The 21629-nt window shown below is 41.4% G+C and overlaps 1 protein-coding gene across 1 annotated transcript in view; it reads left to right on the top strand.

The window, feature by feature from the left end:
- TBC1D9 (TBC1 domain family member 9) overlaps nucleotides 1–6906 on the top strand; it is a 136226-nt gene extending 129320 nt beyond the window's left edge. Inside the window, exons 18-21 of the mRNA XM_031010380.3 lie at nucleotides 166–252; nucleotides 3288–3362; nucleotides 3457–3560; nucleotides 4761–6906. Coding sequence (XP_030866240.1) covers nucleotides 166–252; nucleotides 3288–3362; nucleotides 3457–3560; nucleotides 4761–5483 — 989 coding nt within the window. The 3' untranslated portion in view covers nucleotides 5484–6906. The remainder of the gene's footprint in view (nucleotides 1–165; nucleotides 253–3287; nucleotides 3363–3456; nucleotides 3561–4760) is intronic.
- Nucleotides 6907–21629: the final 14723 nt, after the last annotated feature.

The raw sequence follows: 21629 nt of genomic DNA, 5'->3' as shown, positions 1-21629 counted from the left end.
ACCTCCTCCCCTAAGGTTTAGAGACAGTAGGCACTCAAGGCCCCATCCCACCTTTGTAACTTTAGCTTTTCATCCCCACTTATGTCATTTTATTTAATAATTAAGCATACTTTCACTGGATCATGGCCCTACCAATATGAGAATTATGTTTCCTCCCCTCCCTAGAGCCATCCTCTGATCAAGATGAACCAGATTCTGCTTTTGAAGCAACTCAGTACTTCTTTGAAGATATCACCCCAGAATGTACACATGGTAAGTGACTTTTCTCACCAAAGATACTGTATTTGTTTTCTACCGACCCCTCCATTATTGGAAAAAGACTTGCCTCCAGAGCTAGTCAATCAAAGAAGTATGTAAATATGGTTGCCTTAATTGGTTATTTTCCTTTCCAGTTTTTGAGATTAGGCAACTATTGGGCAGTAGGTACCTCAGCCCACTGAAGGAAACTTGTGCATTGTTTCCCAGTAGGTTAGGAAACTTGTGTCCTATAGAGCTGTATACTTTGCTGCCCTCTTTCTGCCAGGATCAGCCTCATTAATAATATCCTGTTAGGCAACCATCCAGAACTGGAACTAGCATTTCTGTCAGAAAGCATTCTCTTATATCTGTGTTTGCTCTATAGCCGAAGTTGGCAAACTATAGCCCGTGGGCCAAATCCAGCCCACCACCTATTTTTTACAGCCTGTGAACTAAGAATGGTTTTTTACATTTTAAAATGGTTTTTAAAAATCAAAAGTAAAATATTTTTGCCACATGAAAAGTATATGAAATAGAAACTTCAGTGCCTATAAATAGTTTTGTTGGAAGACAGCCAAGCTCATTTATATATGTATTGCTTATGGCTGTTTTCGTGCTGCAGAATTGAGTGGCTAAAACAGAGACAGTATGACCTACAAAGGTTAAAATATTCATTGTCTGGTCCTTTACAAAAGACATATGCTGACCCCTGCTCTCTGTGGATGATAGGTCTACAAAGATGTGATTCAACTCATATATGTCTCCAAATTTATATATTAATTCATATACTGTTTTGTCTTACATTAATCTAGCATTGTCTTTTGGCTTGCTACTGCAGTAAGTTACCTTCTAATTCATCATTAGGTCAACTTTATCAACTCACCTAAGTCCAAAAGTACATGTAGGTTTCTCCTGTGTTCTTTTGCCTCTTAAGTTTTGCCATCCCCAAATAAGCACAACAGAGACCTGCTTTTAGATTGTAAGCACCAAAGTGATTTCTGTAGAGAGAGTGAGCCAGGCTCAGTCTTATGACTGGCAATACAAGTTGAGGGTAGGAGCTTTGGACAGAGCACTAGCTATGTATAGTGTTGTCTAGGTGAGTGCAGGCAGGTTCCTACGTGAACCTCAGTTTCCTTGTGTGGAGAATGGAGATGATAGCTATCATATTGGGTGTAATTAGGACCTAATAAGAGAATGTAATAAGACATTTTGCATAGTGTCTTAGTGCATCCTACATATTCTTAATATTATATATTGGAAGTAATGGCAAAAACCACAATTACTTTTCACCAACCTAATATCATTAGCAGTCACATTCTGGCTACAAAATGTTCTCCACACATTTCTTAGTAGACATACATCTCAGAAAGGGATTCTCTTGTTTTAGAAATGCTTCAGAAATGGTCACATGCCAATAGCGTGTAATATCATTGAAATATGCTTTTTGAAGAAGGTTTTCCAATGCCAAAGATGCTATTGCTTTGCATGGAAATGTTTCAGGTACGGGTAAAATAAGTAAGCCAAAACTGTCTTAGAATCTTACCATATAAAGATAACTAACAATTAACCTTGAAATATTTCAGTTTTTTATTCAAATTGTACACATACACACCACAGATATATGTATATAAAACTGGGATCAAACTACCTATACAGTTTTGTATCCTGCTTTTTTTACTTGAAATCCAGTGAGAATACTACTTTGTCATTAAAATTTCTTTGAAAACGTGGTTTTTAAATGGCTATATAGTATCCACTGCATGGACTTACCATACACTAAATATTTTTTAAAAATCCACTTGTTGCCTACATCATTTTCAACATTAAGAGGGGAGGAATTTCCCAACAACACATAGTACACTTTCCTCACTGTGTCTTAAAAGCTGCTGAGATTAATTTGACACATAATACAGTAAAGGCCACATGTCTGTCTGACCAGCCAGCTTTGGGTGGTTGAAGAAGTGCTGGAATGCACCCTAACAGCCAACAAACTGCATGGGAAACTGAGGGCATTGTACACCTCTCTATTTTGAAGTCCCTATGTGCCCTGTAATGTCTCGTTTTAAGAAGACAAAACAGTTATAAGTGGGTTCCTTAAAAGTCATATTTTTGAAGTACCAAATTATAAATCTGAAGTAGTTTTATAGCATGTAACATTTTAGCAAAAAAAAAATTTTCTGTCTTCTACCAACATAGATTTTAATTTCCTTGAAAGAGTGAGTTCTGGATCTTTTGCAGGGTCTGGCAAAAAAAAATCAGTCTCATATATGCAAAGTTAAATGATAATGTAGAAAAGACAGGAGAGAAATCAACATTCATTGGGGCAAGCACTACCATTTTTTAAGTACTAAAGGCTATGTGGCATTATCCCATTAATTTTTTTTTTTTTTGAAATGGAGTTTTGCTCTGGTTGCCCAGGCTGGAGTGCAATGGCACCATCTCAGCCCACTGCAACCTCTGCCTCCTGGGTTTAAGCAATTCTCCTGCCTCAGTCTCCCGAGTAGCTGGGATTACAGGCATGTGCCACCATATCCGGCTATTTTTTCTATTTTTAGTAGAAACAGGGTTTCACCATGTTGACCAGGATGGTCTTGAACCCCTGACCTCAGGTGATCTGCCCACCTCGGCCTTCCAAAGTGATGGGATTACAGGCGTGAGCCACGGTGCTTGACCCTCCATTAAGTTTTTATTGTACACTGAACCCCAGCTGTGAGAAAGAATTCTGCGGAGGTCCTTTACCTGGAGATGGTGTTGTCAGATAAAATTATGGGACATGTAGTAAAATTTGAATCTCAGATACAAAATAATTATCTTAGTATAAGTATGTCCCCTCTAATGTCAGGGTTATACTTATCCCCCCAAAAAATCGTTGTTTATCTGAAATTGAAATTTAACTGAATGTTTTGTTTTGTTTTGAGGAGTTTTTTTTTGTTTGTTTGCTAAATCAGGCAACCCTACTTAGAGAGTCTTCTATTTTCCACTACAAATGCTAATTCCATGGTCATATTATATAACATTCTACTTTTTTCTTCTGAATCATTTCTTGGTAGTTGTTGGATTGGATAGCAGAAGCAAACAGGGTGCAGATGATGGCTTCGTTACGGTGAGCCTAAAGCCAGACAAAGGTAAGGATATTCTCTTCTATATGTTTACCTTCTTGCTGGTTGTACACTTGTTTTTTGGCCTGTAAGCACTTACTTCTTGACATTTGGGTTGTAGGGAAGAGAGCAAATTCCCAAGAAAATCGTAATTATTTGAGACTGTGGACTCCAGAAAATAAATCTAAGTCAAAGAATGCAAAGGATTTACCCAAACTAAATCAGGTAAGTGCTTAAAGTTCAAATCATTCACTTCAAACCTGGACACTCTTTTTTCTATGACTGAAAAGTCATCGATAAATGTAGACTCAATACCCCTCAAAAATAATAACTTTGGGGCCTTTAATTAGTATCCGTTTGGACCTATTTTGTGCATGTATTTATGCATCAAAAATGTGCTCCATTGTGAGAAAACGACTTCCTCAGAGGAAATGTGAACCACAACATATTCCATTTTGAGAGTAAACGCATCTTATTGCAATCATTAAAAATGCCCTCAGATACTCGAAAGACAAACACATTGCTGTTTTCAGATCACCGTGCTTAGCTATAAAGGTGTCTGCACATTTTTCTTAAAAACCTGGTGAAACGAGGAAGAAAAAAACAATATAAATAATTATAGGCTGAAAATGCTAAGTTTTGTAATCGAAGAACAGAAGTCATCTGGGTGGAGACTGAAAGCACTAAAGCATTACTTCTGTCCAGGGAGATGGGGCATGTGTCGTGGGAGGAGGGATCGGAGCTAACCTTGGAAAAATTGAGGTGCATGCTAAAGTGTGTAGACGTGAAAAGAGATGAGTCTCGGATTTCCTTAAGATGTTTCAAAAAGGGAAAAGAGAACAAGAAAAAAGTTACTGAGCCAAATGTATGACATAGTCCTTCTTGACTCGAGGTGAGCTGTACATGGCTGTTTACTTTTTCATTCCAACTTTCATAGATGTTGGAAAATTTTCAAATTAAAAAAATGGGAAAATAAGCTGGGTGTGGTGGCTCACACCTGTAATTCCAGCACTTTGGGAGGCCAAGGCAGGAGGATCACTTAGCCCAGGAGTACAAGACCAGCCTGGGTAAAATGGCGAAACCCCGTCTCTACAAAAAACGCAAAGATTAGCAGAGCATAGTGGTGTGTGCCTGGGGGGCTGAGGTGGGAGGTTCATGTGAGCCCAGGATGTTGAGGCTGCAGTGAACCGTGACTGCACCACTGCACTCCAGCCTGGGCGACAAAGAGAGACCCTGTCTCAAAAAGAAATAAAAATTAAAAATAGAAACATCAATAGGAGACTTTAAACATGTCCATCCAGCCTAGGCGGAGGACTTTCCAGGGATCTTTAGGCGTTCCCATTTAAATGGCTTTACAGTCCACTTCAGTGCTGCCTTTCTGCTCCCCCAAGATTTCACATTGTGTTTTTCCAAATCGCTTTTCAGGGGCAGTTCATTGAACTGTGTAAGACAATGTATAACATGTTCAGCGAAGACCCCAATGAGCAGGAGCTGTACCATGCCACGGCAGCAGTGACCAGCCTCCTGCTGGAGATTGGGGAGGTCGGCAAGTTGTTCGTGGCCCAGCCTGCAAAGGAGGGCGGGAGCGGAGGCAGTGGGCCGTCCTGCCACCAGGGCATCCCAGGCGTGCTCTTCCCCAAGAAAGGGCCAGGCCAGCCTTACGTGGTGGAGTCTGTTGAGCCCCTGCCGGCCAGCCTGGCCCCCGACAGCGAGGAACACTCCCTTGGAGGACAAATGGAGGACATCAAGCTGGAGGACTCCTCGCCCCGGGACAACGGGGCCTGCTCCTCCATGCTGATCTCTGACGACGACACCAAGGACGACAGCTCCATGTCCTCGTACTCGGTGCTGAGTGCCGGCTCCCACGAGGAGGACAAGCTGCACTGCGAGGACATCGGAGAGGACACGGTCCTGGTGCGGAGCGGCCAGGGCACGGCGGCACTGCCCCGGAGCACCAGCCTGGACCGGGACTGGGCCATCACCTTCGAGCAGTTCCTGGCCTCCCTCTTAACTGAGCCTGCCCTGGTCAAGTACTTTGACAAGCCCGTGTGCATGATGGCCAGGATTACCAGTGCAAAAAACATCCGGATGATGGGCAAGCCCCTCACCTCGGCCAGTGACTATGAAATCTCGGCCATGTCCGGCTGACACGGGCGCCTTCCCGGGGGAGTGGGAGGAGAGGGAGGGGAGGGACTTTTTTATGTTCTTCTGTGTTGAGTTTTTTCTTTCTTTCTTTCTTTTAAATTAAATATTTATTAGTACCTGGCTTGAAGCCTAGTGTTTTCATAATGTAATTCAATGAAAACTGTTGGAGAAATATTTAAACACCTCAATGTAGGTACATTACACTCTTGTTGCGGGGAGGGGATTTACCAGAATACAGTTTATTTCGTGAATTCTAAAAAACAAAAAGATGAATCTGTCAGTGATATGTGTGTATTATAACTTATTAATCTTGCTGTTGAGCTGTATACATGGTTTAAAAAATAGTACTGTTTAATGCTAAGTAACGCAGCAGTCATTTGTGTATTCAGGCTTTTTAAATAAAATTAGAGCTGTAAGGAAAATGAAAAGCCACAAATGCAAGACTGTTCTTAAATGGAAGGCATTGTGAGCGAGGGTAAATCCTATACCACTTTAGGAAGTATTAAAAATATTTTTAAGATTTGAAATATATTTCATAAAAGTCCTCTATTCAACATCATATTCCACAGATGTTCCCCTTCAAAGGGAAAACATTTGGGGTTCTAAACAGTTATGAAAGTAAGTGATTTTTACATGATTCCAGAATAACACTTGTATTTGACCAATTTAGACAGATACCAGACCAATTTTGCATTTAAGAAATTGTTCTGATTATTTACGTCAACTCATTAGAATTCAGTGAAAAGTAACAGTCTTTTGTCACAGAGAATCTGAAAGTAGCAGCAAAGACAGAGGGCTCATGACAGGTTTTTGCTTTTGCTTTGCTTTTGTTTTTGAAAGAGTAAAAGTACTGACGCTTCTGATACTGGATGTTTAGCTTCTTACTGCAAAAAAAAAAGCATAAGTAAAACAGTCAACTTTACCATTTCCGTATTCTCCATAGATTGAAGAAATTTATACCACATATCGCATATGACCATCTTTCCATCAAATCAATGTAGAGATAATGTAAACTGAAAAAAAATCTGCAAGATAATGTAACTGAATGTTTTAAAAACAGAACTTGTCACTTTATATAAAAGAATAGTATGCTCTATTTCCTGAATGGATGTGGAAATGAAAACTAGCGCACCTGCACTTTGAATTTTTGCTTCTTTTTTATTACTGTTATGATATTTCTTTTTACAGATGTTGGACGATTTTTTCTTCTGATTGTTGAATTCATAATCATGGTCTCATTTCCTTTGCTTCTTTGGAATATTTCTTTCAACACATTCCTTTATTTTATTATACATTGTGTCCTTTTTTTAGCTATTGCTGCTGTTGTTTTTTATTCTATTTACAGGATGATTTTTAAACTGTCAAATGAAGTAGTGCTAACCTCAAATAGGCTAAATGTGAACAAATAAAATACATCAAATACTCAGATACAGCTTTTTATCTTTGTGCTTGAGTTCCTGCCTAAGGCAATAACATTATTCTTTTGACAACTTTTGCAGGGGAAATTGTATCAGGCAACCATTCTGATTAAGTAAATAAATTTTATAGGCAAACATATAGAGAGAAATACAATTTGTAGTATATCAATGACTATATTTAAAATAAGGAATATAATTGTTATCAGTTATCTAACTTAAAATGCTTATCCATAATGATCAGTGATATTCAGCTTTTTAAAATATGCTTGTTGGTTGCATGTCTGTCTTCAAAACCACAATGAGATACCATCTCACACCAGTCATTAAAAAGTCAAAAAAGAACAGATGTTGACGAGGTTGTAAAGTAAACAACACAAATATACCGTTGGTGGGAGTGTACCGTAGTTCAACCATTGTAAAAAGCAATGTGGCAATTTCTGAAAGAGCTAAAAACAACTACTATTCAACCCAGCAATGCCATTACTGGGAATATACCCAGAGGAATATAAATCATTCTGCTATAAAGACACATGCATGTGAATGTTCATTACAGCAGTGTTCACAATAGCAAAGACATGGAATCAATCTAAATGCCCATAATGGCAAATTGAGTAAAGAAAATGTGGTACATATACACCACGGAATACTATGCAGCTATAAAAAACAAGATCATGTATTTTATGGGAACATGGATGGAGCTGGAGGCCATTATCCTTAGCAAACTAATGCAGGAGCAGAAAACCAAATACTGCATGTTCTCACCTGTAAGTGGGAGCTAAGTGATGAGAGCACATGGACAAGAGAAGGGAACAACACACACTGGGGCCTCCTTGAGGGTGGAGGGTGGGTGGAGGGAGAGGAGCAGAAAGAAATAACTATTGGTTAATAGGCTTCATACCTGGGTGACAAAATAATCTGTACAGCAAACCCCCATGACACTAGTTTACCTATATAACAAACCTTCATATGTACCCCTGAACCTAAAATAAAAGTTAACCAAAAAAAAAATACTCATTCCATGTAAGTAATGATGGTGAAAATGTGTCTGTTTAGTCCTTATTAGCATGCTATAATGCCATTTGGTTTAATCAAGTAGCTAGTCATTTATTGGACTCTTAAGATTATTACACGTGACTCCATGTGTTTTTATCTTTGATGTCTTAAATATGCCTCAAGAAATAACTGCAAAATCTAATACTCTCACCCACCTGTACTTGGCCAAAATCAAAGATAGCATTGAGCGGGAAATAAGAGTGTTTTGTTTAAATGTGTAGCCCTGGATATAGAAGAGGAGCCAGCATTTTCCATTGTCATTAAGAAAGTGACAGTAAATGAGTAGCAAGTCCCTCTGAAAGCCTGTCTCTATTAATATGCTGAGAATTCTGTTGCAATCTTGTCCTTATTCGTTCAAGCACATCATAGTGCTTTTCATCACAGCAGCAATATACTGCATAATGGCAGGTTTTAGTCTGTGTTTACTTCTAAAGGATGCACAGGGAGGAGCCAAAACCCATGAGCTGAAATTTCCAGCTTAGTCTATGAGACAAATAGGCTCGTCATCTCATTCGCTACATCAGAAGAACATCCTGGGGGAATTATTTCGCCCTCAGCTTCCAGAAGACAGGTGATACATTTCTAGTTGTTCATGGTTGTGTTATGTACTTTTCGTGTCTCCATGGATTATTCTCTTTGATTTCAACTTGTGATTTACCATCTTCTCTGTTTTCTGGGCGGGGGGGTGGGGGTTGTTTGTTTGTTTTGCGGGTTTTTTTTGTTTTGTTTTGTTATTTGTTTTTGCTTTTGAGACAGAGTTTTGCTTTTGTCACCCAGGCTGGAGTGTGATGGCACAGTCTCAGCTCACTGCAACTTCTGCCTCCGGGTTCAAGCAATTCTCCTGCCTCAGCCTCTGAGTAGCTGGGATTACAAGTGCCCGCCACCATGCCCAGCTAATTTTGTATTTTTAGTAGAGATGCGGTTTCACCACGTTGGCCAGGCTGGTCTCGAACTCCGGACCTCAAGTGATCCACCCGCCTCAGCCTCTCAAAGTGCTGGGATTACAGACATGAGCCACCACGCCCGGCCATTATCATCTTCTCTGGCCACTTTACCCCCATCTCTGTCAGTCCTTCCTATGCTAATATAATAATGATGACACCAGTGCAGAGGAAGGGCTCAGTGTCTATATCCCAGTGAGGTTCCTGCTCCAGAGCACTGGGTCCTGGCCTCAGTGGAGCTTTCACATAAGAACAAGCAAAAGAGAAAGCTACTGCTACAGAAAAGGAACAAAGCAAACCATGCAGAGTATGGATGCGGGGAAGGGATGATGCCAGAGAAACCACAGATCTAAGGATATCAGGATATCACTGCTTAAGCACCACTTTGAAGCTGATTCTAGGGAGAAGCAGGATAAGCTATGTGGTAGAACCACAAAGAGAGCCACGGCCAATAAGGAGGCTCATGTCCCAACAGCCTCCTCACCCCCACCAAGGTGACGCAGGCCGAGCACCCTGGCTTCTGGGCACAGGGCAACTCCCGCAGCCTGCTCTCTTCAGGGCAAACCTCTTTAGGAAGGGTGGTGAGGTTTCTCCTCCTCACTTTCCTGGCCCCAGAGACTCTATAGGAACCTCCCAATCTCAGTAGAGTAGCCTTGGTCTGGTCTCCAGCTGAAGCTTTGTCTAGGAGCCTTAACTTAAAGAGATTCTGCTTCTTGAACCTAGCAGGGAAACTGAAGCGGAGGTGTTGGCAGCTGCCTTATTTCTACTTCCGGTTAAGGGCTCCTCTGGTTGTGTATTCGTCACTACCCATCCTGTAAAAAGGCTCTTTTGTTGCAGATTCAACTTCTAACCTGAAAAGAATAACAATTGATGTGTTGAGTAGAAAGCATTTCATACTATTTTCTGCTTTAAAATGACTCCTTTACATAATGTTTAGGCCCCTGTGCCTTTTGTTTAACATGCTCTTGACAGTCTAATTCTTTAAAAGGAAAGCACAGGAGTCAGACAAAGGAATTTATCGTTAGACACAAGTGAGTAGAGTAGGCTAAGACTAGGATTCTCTTTCTGTGGGCTTTGTTAATACGATCGGCTGCCAGGCAGACAGGTCTACACAGCAGCTAGAGGCAGACGGCAGAGGGCCAAGCTGTAGATTATCAGGGCTTCCTGGATTCATAACTACTTCCTCCCCTCACCCTTCACAGAGAAGCCAGAAGAACTCCACAAAGCTAAATCCTGTAGCTCTTAGAATACCTGAAGGAAACAGTATCATCTAGATTCATGCCACATCCTAGGACTGGCCTGGAAATAATCTTTTGAGCCCTAGAATAGGTCTGGTGAATTCATTCATTTCATGACTATTGACCACCTACTATGTGAGATATTGTTTTAGCCACTGAGAGTACAGCAGCAAATGACAATGACCAAAAACAATCCCTGTCCTTAAGGGAAATTCTATTTTAATACGGGAGACAGACTATAAGCAAGGTAAGTACCATATCTGTTATGTTAGTGGCATATGCATTAAAACAAACACAGTGGGGAACCAAGGTTAGAAATGCTGGGCTTGGGAAGGTGGTGAAATTTTAGATGGGGTGATTCGCGAAGACCTTTCACAGAAGATGACTGTTTAGTAAAAGCCAAGGGAGCAAGCCATGCAGATGAGATGACTGGAGGAAGAGCTTTGCAGACAGAAGAAACTGCAAGTGCAAAGGCCCGATAGTGGGAGTGCGCCTGGTAAGTTTGAGGGACATCAAGGAAGCTGTGGATGGAGCAGAATGAGTGAGGGGAGGTGGTAGGCAACGAATGCAGAGAGGTAATAAGGAACCAATGACAAGATGGCCCTTAACTCTGAGGGAGACGGCAACCACTGAAGGGTTCTGAGCAGAGGAGAGACATGACCCGATCAAGGCTTTAAAAATAATTCTGGCCACTATCATGACAGTAAGCAGAAGCACAAGGATAGAAGCAGGCAGACCACTTAGGAGGTTACCGCAGGAACCCAAGTAGGAGTTGGTGATGACTTTTTCACCTACCCTCACTTCTGAGGCCTAGAAGGAGCAGAGAGGCACATCCATCGTATCCTAATGGTCAAAGCAGGCACAGGCCAGGTCAGACTCAGAAAGGGAGATGGATCCTGCTTCTCAATGAGAGACATGTCAAATAATTGCTGTCCTCTATTCTGCCACATCGACCATCCTTCTGGGTTTTCCTGGGCCTTCTTGGATATTCACTAAGTATTTTAGCATCTGGCTCATAAATTTCTTTTCTGCCCCAGTTTTTGCTACCATTCAGGGAACTTCTACATCTAAACCAAGAACCCAGAAAACAGTTTAACCTTGATTTCCTGGATTCCTGTGGTTTTCCATCCCCTTCTGTGTCTTAGAAATATGAACTCATACCTTTTCACCTCTGTCATTCCCAGGACACTTGCCTACAGTACTTTTAATCCTTCAACTCCTCTATTAATCCATGAGGTCTCACACTGATTTTCCTATTGAGATATGATCCTGTGGTCATCTCTTTCACCACTATCTTTTCAGCTCTCTCAACTCAATCTGCCCGGATCCTCTGCATCTGCCATCTGTCCTCTGCGGTGGTTACTCTGTAAACCCCAAGTCAGGAATCGTTATAAGCATCTGCCTTCTTCACTCGCATCTGGGCTGCTGTGTAGCAGACACTGCTAGAGGTGAAAAAATTTACATGATATAGATTTGTCCTACTCCAATTTTATGATTTTTATCTTCAGATAGGTCCTGAATGCCAATTAGCAATCCATGATTGTTCCATGTCCCTGATCCAATCTTCCTAGTCCCCCAAATAGCTATTTTAATTCTTTACTAGTCTCATCGAACCCCCTAATCCCACACCTGCTTCCTCTTAGATGAAAATTTGATTCTCAGTTAAGAGAAATAATTGGAGCTATCAGTTGCAGCTCTCAACTCTGAGCCCCTCAAGTGCAAATGTGTCTGCACCTGCAATCTACTTTTCTCCCTCCTCCATGTTGGAGGAAAATTCAGCACTCTTTAACCTCTTTTATCTTCAACATCTTCTTCACAATAGCCTCAGGTTGTAAGACTATTTACTCAATCCCTTAACTTTGTAACATACTAGTTATTGACTTATCTAACTGCATCACAACCAAACATGAAAGAGTGGCCTTATCTTACTACCTCTGTTTCTTCACTTCCAGTCTAACTTCAGTGCACTTCGGCATGGATTTACCTTTGCACTGAAACTGCTCTTGCTGAGGGCAAAAATGGTTTCCTAATTGCTAGCTCCAATAGATCCTGATTCTTAACTTACTTTCTCTTTCTGTGGTATTTAGATCTTTTGACACTCCCTCATTAAAATTATCTCCTCCTTTTCAAGGTGTCCGTGACACCAATATCTTTGCAATTCCCCTTTGTTTCTCTAATAAATTCACCGTGAACTTTCCTGGGCTGCTTTCCTTTGCCCACCTCTTACATGATGGTCACCACAAAGATCTTCCCAAGGTGCTCCTTTCTCATTGCTTGCCCTGAAAGAGTGCACCCACTTCAATAACTTCAAACCCTATCTGTCTACTACTGACTCCCAAATACTAAGTCAGCTCAGGCTTCTCTCTGGAACTGTTTCATTTAGTCCATATGTATTGAGTGCCTTGGGTGTTCCAGGCTCTGTGTCATGTGCTAATAACAGCAGTGACAATGAACAAAAGAGGCACAACAATGCTCTCACTTCCTGAACTTACATGCACTTCAAAAATTGGACTCCTCTCCCCATAAAGTTTCCCTTTATTATTCCCTATTTAATTAATAACAGCAATATCCATGTAGTAACTGAAGCCAGAAATGTATGTCATTCTTGATTCCTCCCAGTTGTTTATGACCCCCTTTTTTTTTTTTTTTTTTTTGAGACGGAGTCTCTCTCTGTCACCCAGGCTGGAGTGCAGTGGCATGAGCTCAGCTGACTGCAGCCTCCACCTCCAGGATTCAAGTGATTCTCCTGCCTCAGCCTCCCGAGTAGCTGGGACTACAGGTGCACGCCACCACACCTGGCTAAGTCTTGTATTTTTAGTAGGGACGGGGTTTTGCCATGTTGACCAGGCTAGTCTCAAACTTGTGACCTCAGGTGATCTGCCCACCTCAGCCTCCCAAAGTGCTGGGCTTACAGGCATGAGCCACTGTGCCCAGCCCCTATCCATCATTTTTTTTATTTTTTATTTTTTATTATTTTTTTTTTAGATGGAGTCTTGCTCTGTCACCCAGGCTGGAGTGCAGTGGCACGATCTCGGCTCACTGTGAACTCTGCCTCCCGGGTTCACTCCATTCTCCTGCCTCAGCCTCCCTAGTAGCTGGGACTACAGGCACCCGCCACCACACCCGGCTAGTTTTTTGTATTTTTAGTAGAGACGGGGTTTCACCATGTTAGCCAGGATGGTCTCGGTCTTCTGACCTTGTGATCCACCTGCCTCAGCCTCCCAAAGTGCTGGGATTACAGGCGTGAGCCATTGCACCCAGCCCCATTATTTTTTATAAACACCATTCAATCTCTGCTCCTCGGTCTGTTCTCAATTATACTCACAGTCCAGCTTTGTATCTGGCAATAGGTTCAGAAGGGTTTTATTAGGTTTATATATTAATATTTGATCTATCTCTTCAGTCCAGACTGTATTTGTATAGGTTATCCTTAAGCAAAAGTATCAATCCTATTACCTTCATATAACAAAAGGAAATTGATTGCTTTTTACTTAAAACAAAACAAAACATTTCTTGGCTTGTTGTGGATTGAGCAGGCTCTCAGCATCTTGCTTCTTCTTGACACCTTTGCCCAATATGTGATGATCCAACTGCCTCAAAGTGTGACCCAAAGGGAGAACTCAGAGGTTGGTGCTCTGATGGAAGCTTACATATGCATTTATAGTCCCTGACCTTGGCAACTGTAATAGTTTCCTTAATTGGGTCTGCTTTCAGTAACCGGAAGGCAGTCATTCATTTTTTCTTTTTTTTTTTTAACTTTTATTTTAAGTTCAGTGGTACACGTGCAGGTTTGTTACATAGGTAAACATGTGTCATGGAGGTTTGTTGTACAGGTTATTTCATCACCCAGGTATTAAGCCTGGTATCCATTAGTTATTTTTCCTGATCCTCTCCTTCCTCCCCACCTCCACCCTCCAATAGGCCCTAGTGTGTGTTGCTCCCTTCTATGTGTCCATGTGTTCTCATCATTTAGCTCCCACTTATAAGTGAGAACATGCAGTATTTGGTTTTCTGGTCCTGTGTGAGTTTGCTAAGGGTGATGGGCTCAAGCTCCATCCATGTCTCTGCAAAGACATGATCTCATTCTTTGTATGGCTGCATAGTATTCCATGATGTATATGTATCATATTTTCTTCATCCAGCCTATTCACAATAGCAAAGACATGGAATCAACCTGACACTGCATCAATGATAGACTGAAAGGCAGCATTTTAAAATGGCCCTTTGGCTATTTGTCAATCTGTGTGTGATATAATTACTCTTCTAATTGTTGGCAAGCAAGATAGAAATGTGCAAATCTCTAAATTCATCATGTCACACTTTCCTATGTGTACATGAATGTTTGTAGCAAGTGTTTGAAACAAACTTTTTGGATTGCAACAAAGGTTGCTGGATTGTTGCCATTTTATTTTTTGCCCCTAGTCCTCCCTCTCACACTCCTCAGTTATTCTTTTAAACTACCGCTTATGTGATCTTTTGAAAACTTTAATGTAATCATGTTTTCCTCTGTTTTAAGCCTCTCACCATCCCACCTTCCTACAGGATAATAGACAAGCATATACGAAAGTTTATGATCAGTCACTACCTATGTATATACTATTTCTCAACACTGGTTGGTATCCTAACAGGTAAAGGACCAAAAATATCCAAGGTATTACAGTATATTCATTTTTGCCTTTTGGTTCATATTTTACAGCATCCTTTGTCATGCTGTCAAATTCTATGAGCCAGGTGCAATATTTCAATCCCTCCTTCAATTCCTGCTGCAAATTTAGACCTAAGAGTGGGAAATGGGGAAGAGTATTTACTTTTGAAGTTTCAAAGGTGAAAGAAAGTTTGGTATAAACCAAGAAGTGATCAGTATGAAATTTCAAAGGACAAAAATGAAACCTTAGCAGCAGAATTTGGATAATATACCTCTATAATTTGTATTGAATTGTCCAGTATTTTCAGTGTAATGCAACACGATGTCTCTTCTTACTGTGAGAAATAAAGAACTGTACTTAATAATGAGGAAGTAAATAAGGAAGTAATACTTGAACTTGCCAGATCCTTCTTAAATGTTCATGTAAACTGAGAAGATATTTGGAAGAGTCTATGAAAAGATAAAAACGCAAAATATTTTGAGATAGGGCACTGGGTTGTTTCAACAGCTTGTCTCATAAACAAAAGAATTTGTAAATACCTGCTGCTATGGAGTTAACCTGGGTATATTGATTTTCTAAAAGACATAAGCAACCTATGAAATTATAAACATTTTTGAAAATGAGTAAGATGAAATAGCTTTAATAGTATACATGGGTTAACATGAATATTTCAGAATCTTCTTTGGAATTTGATCTTTGCTCCAAATGGGAAGGGGCAAAAAATACCGTTTTAGAGCAAAATTGTCTCTTGGGTGGCTTGCCCATGTCCAGGTGTTTGCTGTGAAGAGACACAGTAGTTGGAGTCCTCAGCCTACACCATCACTCCCTGCAACTCTCACCACCTGGTTCACCATGGCTCACTCTAGGGGCCCTGAGTACACATGCTGAGTCAGGCAATGATGAAGCCACGAGGCCAGAAAAAGATTCTGACTATCTGGGAAATTAGCGAACCATTCATTTCTCCAGCACAATGTTTACCCTTGTGTTGAGATTTCTTGAAAACAAAAAAAAAAGACAATTGATGAAGGACTTGTCACTGGGCTTAGCCTTGCCGCTATGCTAAATTTAAACTCTCTTTGTCTTATAGTAGAGAAGTTTCCTTTGAAATATCATGCATCTGTATGAATATCACATAATAGTGTTTATTTTTGCTTACTTTTTTCCATACGAGTAACACACAGACACAGCAAAATGAATTCCCAGATTGACCAATAAGAAGTTAGGCAGAAAGAAAGTCTTCCTTTATTAACTTCTGTACTCCTACTTCTCTCCTTGGAGGTCAGTATTATTAATAGATTGAATTTCATTTGTTCTAGAAATTTCTATACGTGTCTACATACACATACGCATTTTTTGTGTTGTGTGTGTGTGTGTGTGTGTGTGTGTGTGTGTGGTTTTTTTTTTTTTTGAGACAGAGTCTCACTCTGTCGCCCAGGCTGGAGTGCAGTGGTGCGATCTTGGCTCACTGCAATCTTTGCCTCCCAGGTTCATGCCATTCTCCTGCCTCAGCCTCCCAAGTAGCTGAGACTACAGGCGCCCACCACCACGCCTGGCTAATTTTTTATATTTTTTAGTAGAGACAGGGTTTCACCGTGTTAGCCAGGATGGTCTCGATCTCCTGACCTTGTGATCCACCCGCCTCGGCCTCCCAAAGTGCTGGGATTACAGGCATGAGCCACCACATCTGGCCACATACGCGATTTTAAAACATACACACAAAAATTGAATCAAACTAAAACTTATTCTGTGATTTCATTTTTCACCTGAGGGTCATGGAGATTTTTTCCATAGGAAAAAATATATGGAGTTCTGTCTCATTTATGTTAATGTCAGCACAGTATTCCGTGAAAAGGAAATGTTCCGTAATTTATTTAGTTACACCTATGCTGCCCCACCTTCTGTCTCAGTTGATGGACTTTTACTTATATGTAGGCTTTTCTTATCATAAACATTGTGGCAAGGAATATTACTGTAAAGAGATCTGTGACATATATGAGAATATCTTTTGGGGATAGAATTGAAAAGGTAAACTTGCTGGATCAAAGCATATGTCCATTTAAAGTCATGACAGATCCTGTCAAATTGCCTTCAAAAGTCCTTCACTTGTTTACATTCCCGTCAACAGCTAGTGCTCCCTTCTTACATACCTTCAGCAACGTTTGAAATTAACACTCTTTCTGTTTTTGCTAATCTGATGGATAAAAGATGATATTTCATTTTAATTCAAATTCCTTTCACTGTGAAGCAGTTGAATTTTTTAAACCGATACATAATATTTTACACGTTTATGGGCTACTTTAAACAATGTTTGTTGCTCCTTTAGGTTCTTTTGAATTTGCCTTCTAACTTTTGGTGTCTTGCATTATATGACAGTGTGCATGTTTTATGAAATCAAATCTGTTACACTTTTTACATATGACTTCTGTGCTTTGCTTCTCCAGCTCTTAAATGCCACTCACTATGACAACAACGAGAGAATAAAATGAAAAAGAAATAGGGGGTTATTAAGCAGAATGAATTGCTCCACGCTCACTGAAGGCCAGTCGCTTTCCAAAGAGCTGGAGAGATGCATTTTTCCATGGGGCCTTAACAGCCACTTGTTATCTGTCACAGAGCAGGCCCAAGACAGAGCATCTAGTTACACCCATTCAAATGCATCCCACATAACCTCATTAATATCTATTCTATTTTATCCCACTAGGGGGTAATGTTGGGCTAAAGACCATTCCTGGTGACTAAATTTGAAGCCAGCATTCAACATGTTCTGATTGAAGTTTTATTTCTGTGGTCAAAACTAAAAGGATCCATTCCTCCCTTAATGCTAGAGACACTTAGGAAAAAAAAAAAAAAAGAGGGAAGAGCTTTGAATTTAAGTGTAACTGAAATGATATTATCAAGAAGAGCTTGACAAAAGCTTCTGCTCCAGACAGCACTCAGCAGAGACAACAGATTATTCTATTACAGACACAGGAAGCCACGGACAAAAAGAGGAAAAGATTCAATGGAAGAGAGATGATGTCCTTCATGATGCAAACATCACCTAACATTAAATATTTCCACAGGATTTTATTTCTGCTTAAAATCTAATTTCCTCTTGGGTTCATGGCCTTAAGCTGGCAAAATCCCCTCCTAAAACACTGCCAACGTCATATTCCTGCAGTGCCAGTGTCTCGGGTCACAGAACCCTCCTCCGCGGCCTGCCTAACTGGCACTCTTCCATCAGAGTGCCAGCCTGTGGGAACAGGAGACTCCCCGGTGGCCTCACTCACAGTCATAGCTCATGGAGAAACACAATGGGTGGAGGCCATTTTTTTTTCTCTGCCCCCTCTACAATCACATACAAAAGCACCTTCTAGGTAAGATCACCCTTCAAACTTCCAAAGATCTCCCCCTCTCCAAGGGCACTCAGTGTCATGGCACACTTTTAATTTTCTCTGCAAAGGAGGCAAACTCAATTCCTCTTTTAACAGCTCCCTTAAAAACATTAAAGATCTGAATAAAGAAACTTAAAGGTCAAAATGATCCAAATTAAATGAGACAATTGTTTAAGGATTCAAGGATGTTACTTTTTTTCTTCTTTTCTTTTCTTTTTTTTTGAGACAGAGCCTTGCTCTGCTGCCAGGCTGGAGTGCAGTGACGTGATCTCAGCTCACTGCAATCTCCACCTCCCAGGTTCAAGTAATTCTCTTGCCTCAGCCTCCAGAGTAGCTGAGACTATAGGTGCGTGCCACCATGCCTGGCTAATTGTTTTTATTGTTATTATTTTTAGTAGATACTGGGTTTCACGGTGTTAGCCATGATGGTCTTGGTCTCCTGACCTTGTGATCCCCCCGCCTCAGCCTCCCAGAGTGCTGGGATTACAGGCATGAGCCACCGGACCCAGCCAAGGGCATTACTTTTAAAACAATACAGCCTGGACCTTATCAGAGAGACGGAAGCAGGGTGGGCCTTCCAGTATTCCACTAAGAAGCTCACAGACAACACCACCAGCACACAAGTAGGATAATTTTCTTTCCTGGATTTGGTGAGACAAAGAGGAAGAGAGAGAGAGAGAGAGAGAGAACTGTACGCATGTTGGAGAAAGACATAAAGAGCTCACTAAGTAAAAGAGCTAGGCTGAATTTCAAGAACATTCAGAGTAAAGGAGGCCAGCCCCCTTAGAGATTTTCACATTCTGTTTCTTTTCTTTTCCTTTTTTTTAAGAGATGGGGTCATGCTATGTTGTTCAGGATGGTCTTGAACTCTCAGTCTCCCAGGTAGCTTGGATTATAGGTGTGAGCCACAGCACCCAGCTACACATTCCATATCTTTTTTTTTTTTTTTTTTTTAGACGGAGTTCCACTCTTGTTGCCCAGGCTGGAGTGTAGTGTCATGATTTTGGCTCACTGCAACCTCTGCCTCCCGGGTTCAGGCAATTCTTCTGCCTCAGTTCCCGAGTATCTGAGTTTACAGGTGTCCCCCACCACACTTTTTAGTAGAGATGGGGTTTCACCATGTTAGCCAGGCTGGTCTTGAACTCCTGACCTCAAGTGATCCACCTGCCTTGGCCTCCCAGATTGCTGAGATTACAGGCATGAGCCACCGCGCCCAGCCTACACATTCTATTTCTGACTGTCACCTTTAGCTCTGACTGACCCCAAGGTATTGAGAGGAGCAACAGGGCCAAGCTACCTGAACCAGGCATCAGCAGGTAACACAGTCACTTGTCTACACTTCCATGGATATTTTCTATGGTTTCCCTTCCCCATCTACAGACAGACAGTTTGGAAATGGGAAGACATGCTATGCCCAGTTTAAAGTCTGTAATTTGAGAGCCTGGGGAGGGGGTAGAAAGGGAAGAGTGGCAAAAGAGTCGGCAAAGCGGAGCACAGATCACTGGAGCCCTCTCCTGGGAATAAATGTTCCCTCCCCACACACATCTCTGCCCTTCCTAAATGGACTCCCATCTCTATCTTCTTGAACCTCCCTCCTCACTAACTGCAGCTGCCAATTTGAAAGTCTTGTGAGTCAAAAAAACAAGCCTGGAGATTTCTGTGAGCTCTCTGATTCCCAAGAAGAGGAAAGGAAGAAAATTAGTAAAATGGCTTAGTGAAGCTAAGCCTGTGGGCAGACTACCCTGAGTTACCTGTTATTCACTCTGCCTTTATTTTTCAATATCTATTTATAATACAGCCTGAAATGCCACTAGGCAGAGCAATTTGGGTTTAGTACTGTCCTCAGACGTGGGCAGTTGGTGCCCTGCCTTGGGCCTCAGGCTTTAGTGGGCTCTGCCTTGTCCAGCCACTCTGACTATGCTGCCCCCACCACACACTGCTCTGGAAGGACCAAGGAGACTGTTGTCAGGGGGACTGTGCCAGTCACCTTGTCTAGACCACACTGTGGTAACCAGAATCCCATTACCCTGTCCAAACAGCTCTGAGTCCCTCCTAGGACCTGCCCAGTCTTCTCCTCATGCTCGTGAGAGCAGAGCCATGTACCTAGGCATGGCACCCTGGGCAGAAGGGTGCCTAGGAGTTGCCTGTTGGGAGGATTGTTTACAGACCCTCTATATATAAGCTGGGGTGTCACATCCACATGCACAACACCATCCACAGTGAGATACAGAATGGTGGGCCTAGGGCCTCCATGTGTACTCTTCCCCGACCCAAACATGCTTTGGGTAGGCCAGCTTGGGTTAGCAATATTTCTTTTAAAAGGGACTACAATACTAACTCATTAGTATGAAATCAGTTTACAAACTCACCATTGGACTCTACCACTATACATAATGTCAGCAAAAAGAGTCAAACTCTGTAAAATATTTGAAGAGGTTTATTCTGAGCCAAATATGAGTGAGCAATACCCATGACACAGCCCTCAGGAGTCCTGAGAACATGCGCCCAAGGGGGTCAGGCTACAGGTTGGTTTTATGTAATTTAGGAAGATATAAGCTATCAGTCAATACATGTTAAGTTGTGTATTGGTTCAGTCTGGAAAGGTGGAACAACTGGAAGTGGTGGGTAGGGGGGTGCTTTCAGGTCATAGGTGGGTTCAAAGATTTTCCGATTGGCATTTGGTTATTATCTAAAGACTTTGAACCAATAAAAATGAACGTCCAGGTTGAGGTAAGGGATTGTGGAGACCAGGCTTTTATCATTCAGGTGAAGCCTCTAGGTAGCAAGGCTTCAGGGAGAAAAGAATGTAAATGTTTCTTATCAGACTTAATGAATCTGTTCCATCAGTAATTCTGAAAGGGAGGAGGTATAATGAGGCATGTCCAACACCACCTTCCCATCAAGGCCTGAACTAGTTTTTCAGGTTAACTTTGGAATGCCCTTGGTTCAGATAAGGGATCCATTCAGATGGTTGGGGGACCTGGAATTTTATTTTTCATTTACAATAAGCAGGATCAAGAAGAGGTGGAGAAGACACTGAGTTATATGCCTGGGTCCTGTACCAATGCTGTGCACAACCAGACATCTAATCAATGACTCTAGCCTTGGGCTGACACCCTGAATGACATTACTATTCACCTCATGACAAGCAGCCCAATCGCAAGCCTAATGCCGAAGACAGGCATGTCTGACAAGTTTCATTGTGTAAGCCAAGTTCTGGCTTGTGTGTTTTGTTGGTAAGGATTCTAACACATTTCCTGGAGTCACAAAAAAAGGGTGCCATGATCACTTAGCCAGAACCACAATTGGAGCCAGATAGAAAAATAGCCACACATGTGCCAGGTGTTTGCCACCCTTGGTCAAACAGAAGTATTTGAAAATTTCCTGTGGGTATTACTCTTTAGACTCAATCCTATCTTAGACTGGAAACATCCTAAAGAGGCTAAAATAAAGACTAGAATCCTAACTAAAATATCTGG

The sequence above is a fragment of the Gorilla gorilla genome, chromosome 3, assembly GCF_029281585.2.
Source record: "Gorilla gorilla gorilla isolate KB3781 chromosome 3, NHGRI_mGorGor1-v2.1_pri, whole genome shotgun sequence".
In the NCBI taxonomy this organism is placed as follows: Eukaryota; Metazoa; Chordata; class Mammalia; order Primates; family Hominidae; genus Gorilla; species Gorilla gorilla.
This window is presented reverse-complemented; position numbering and strand designations above follow the sequence as displayed.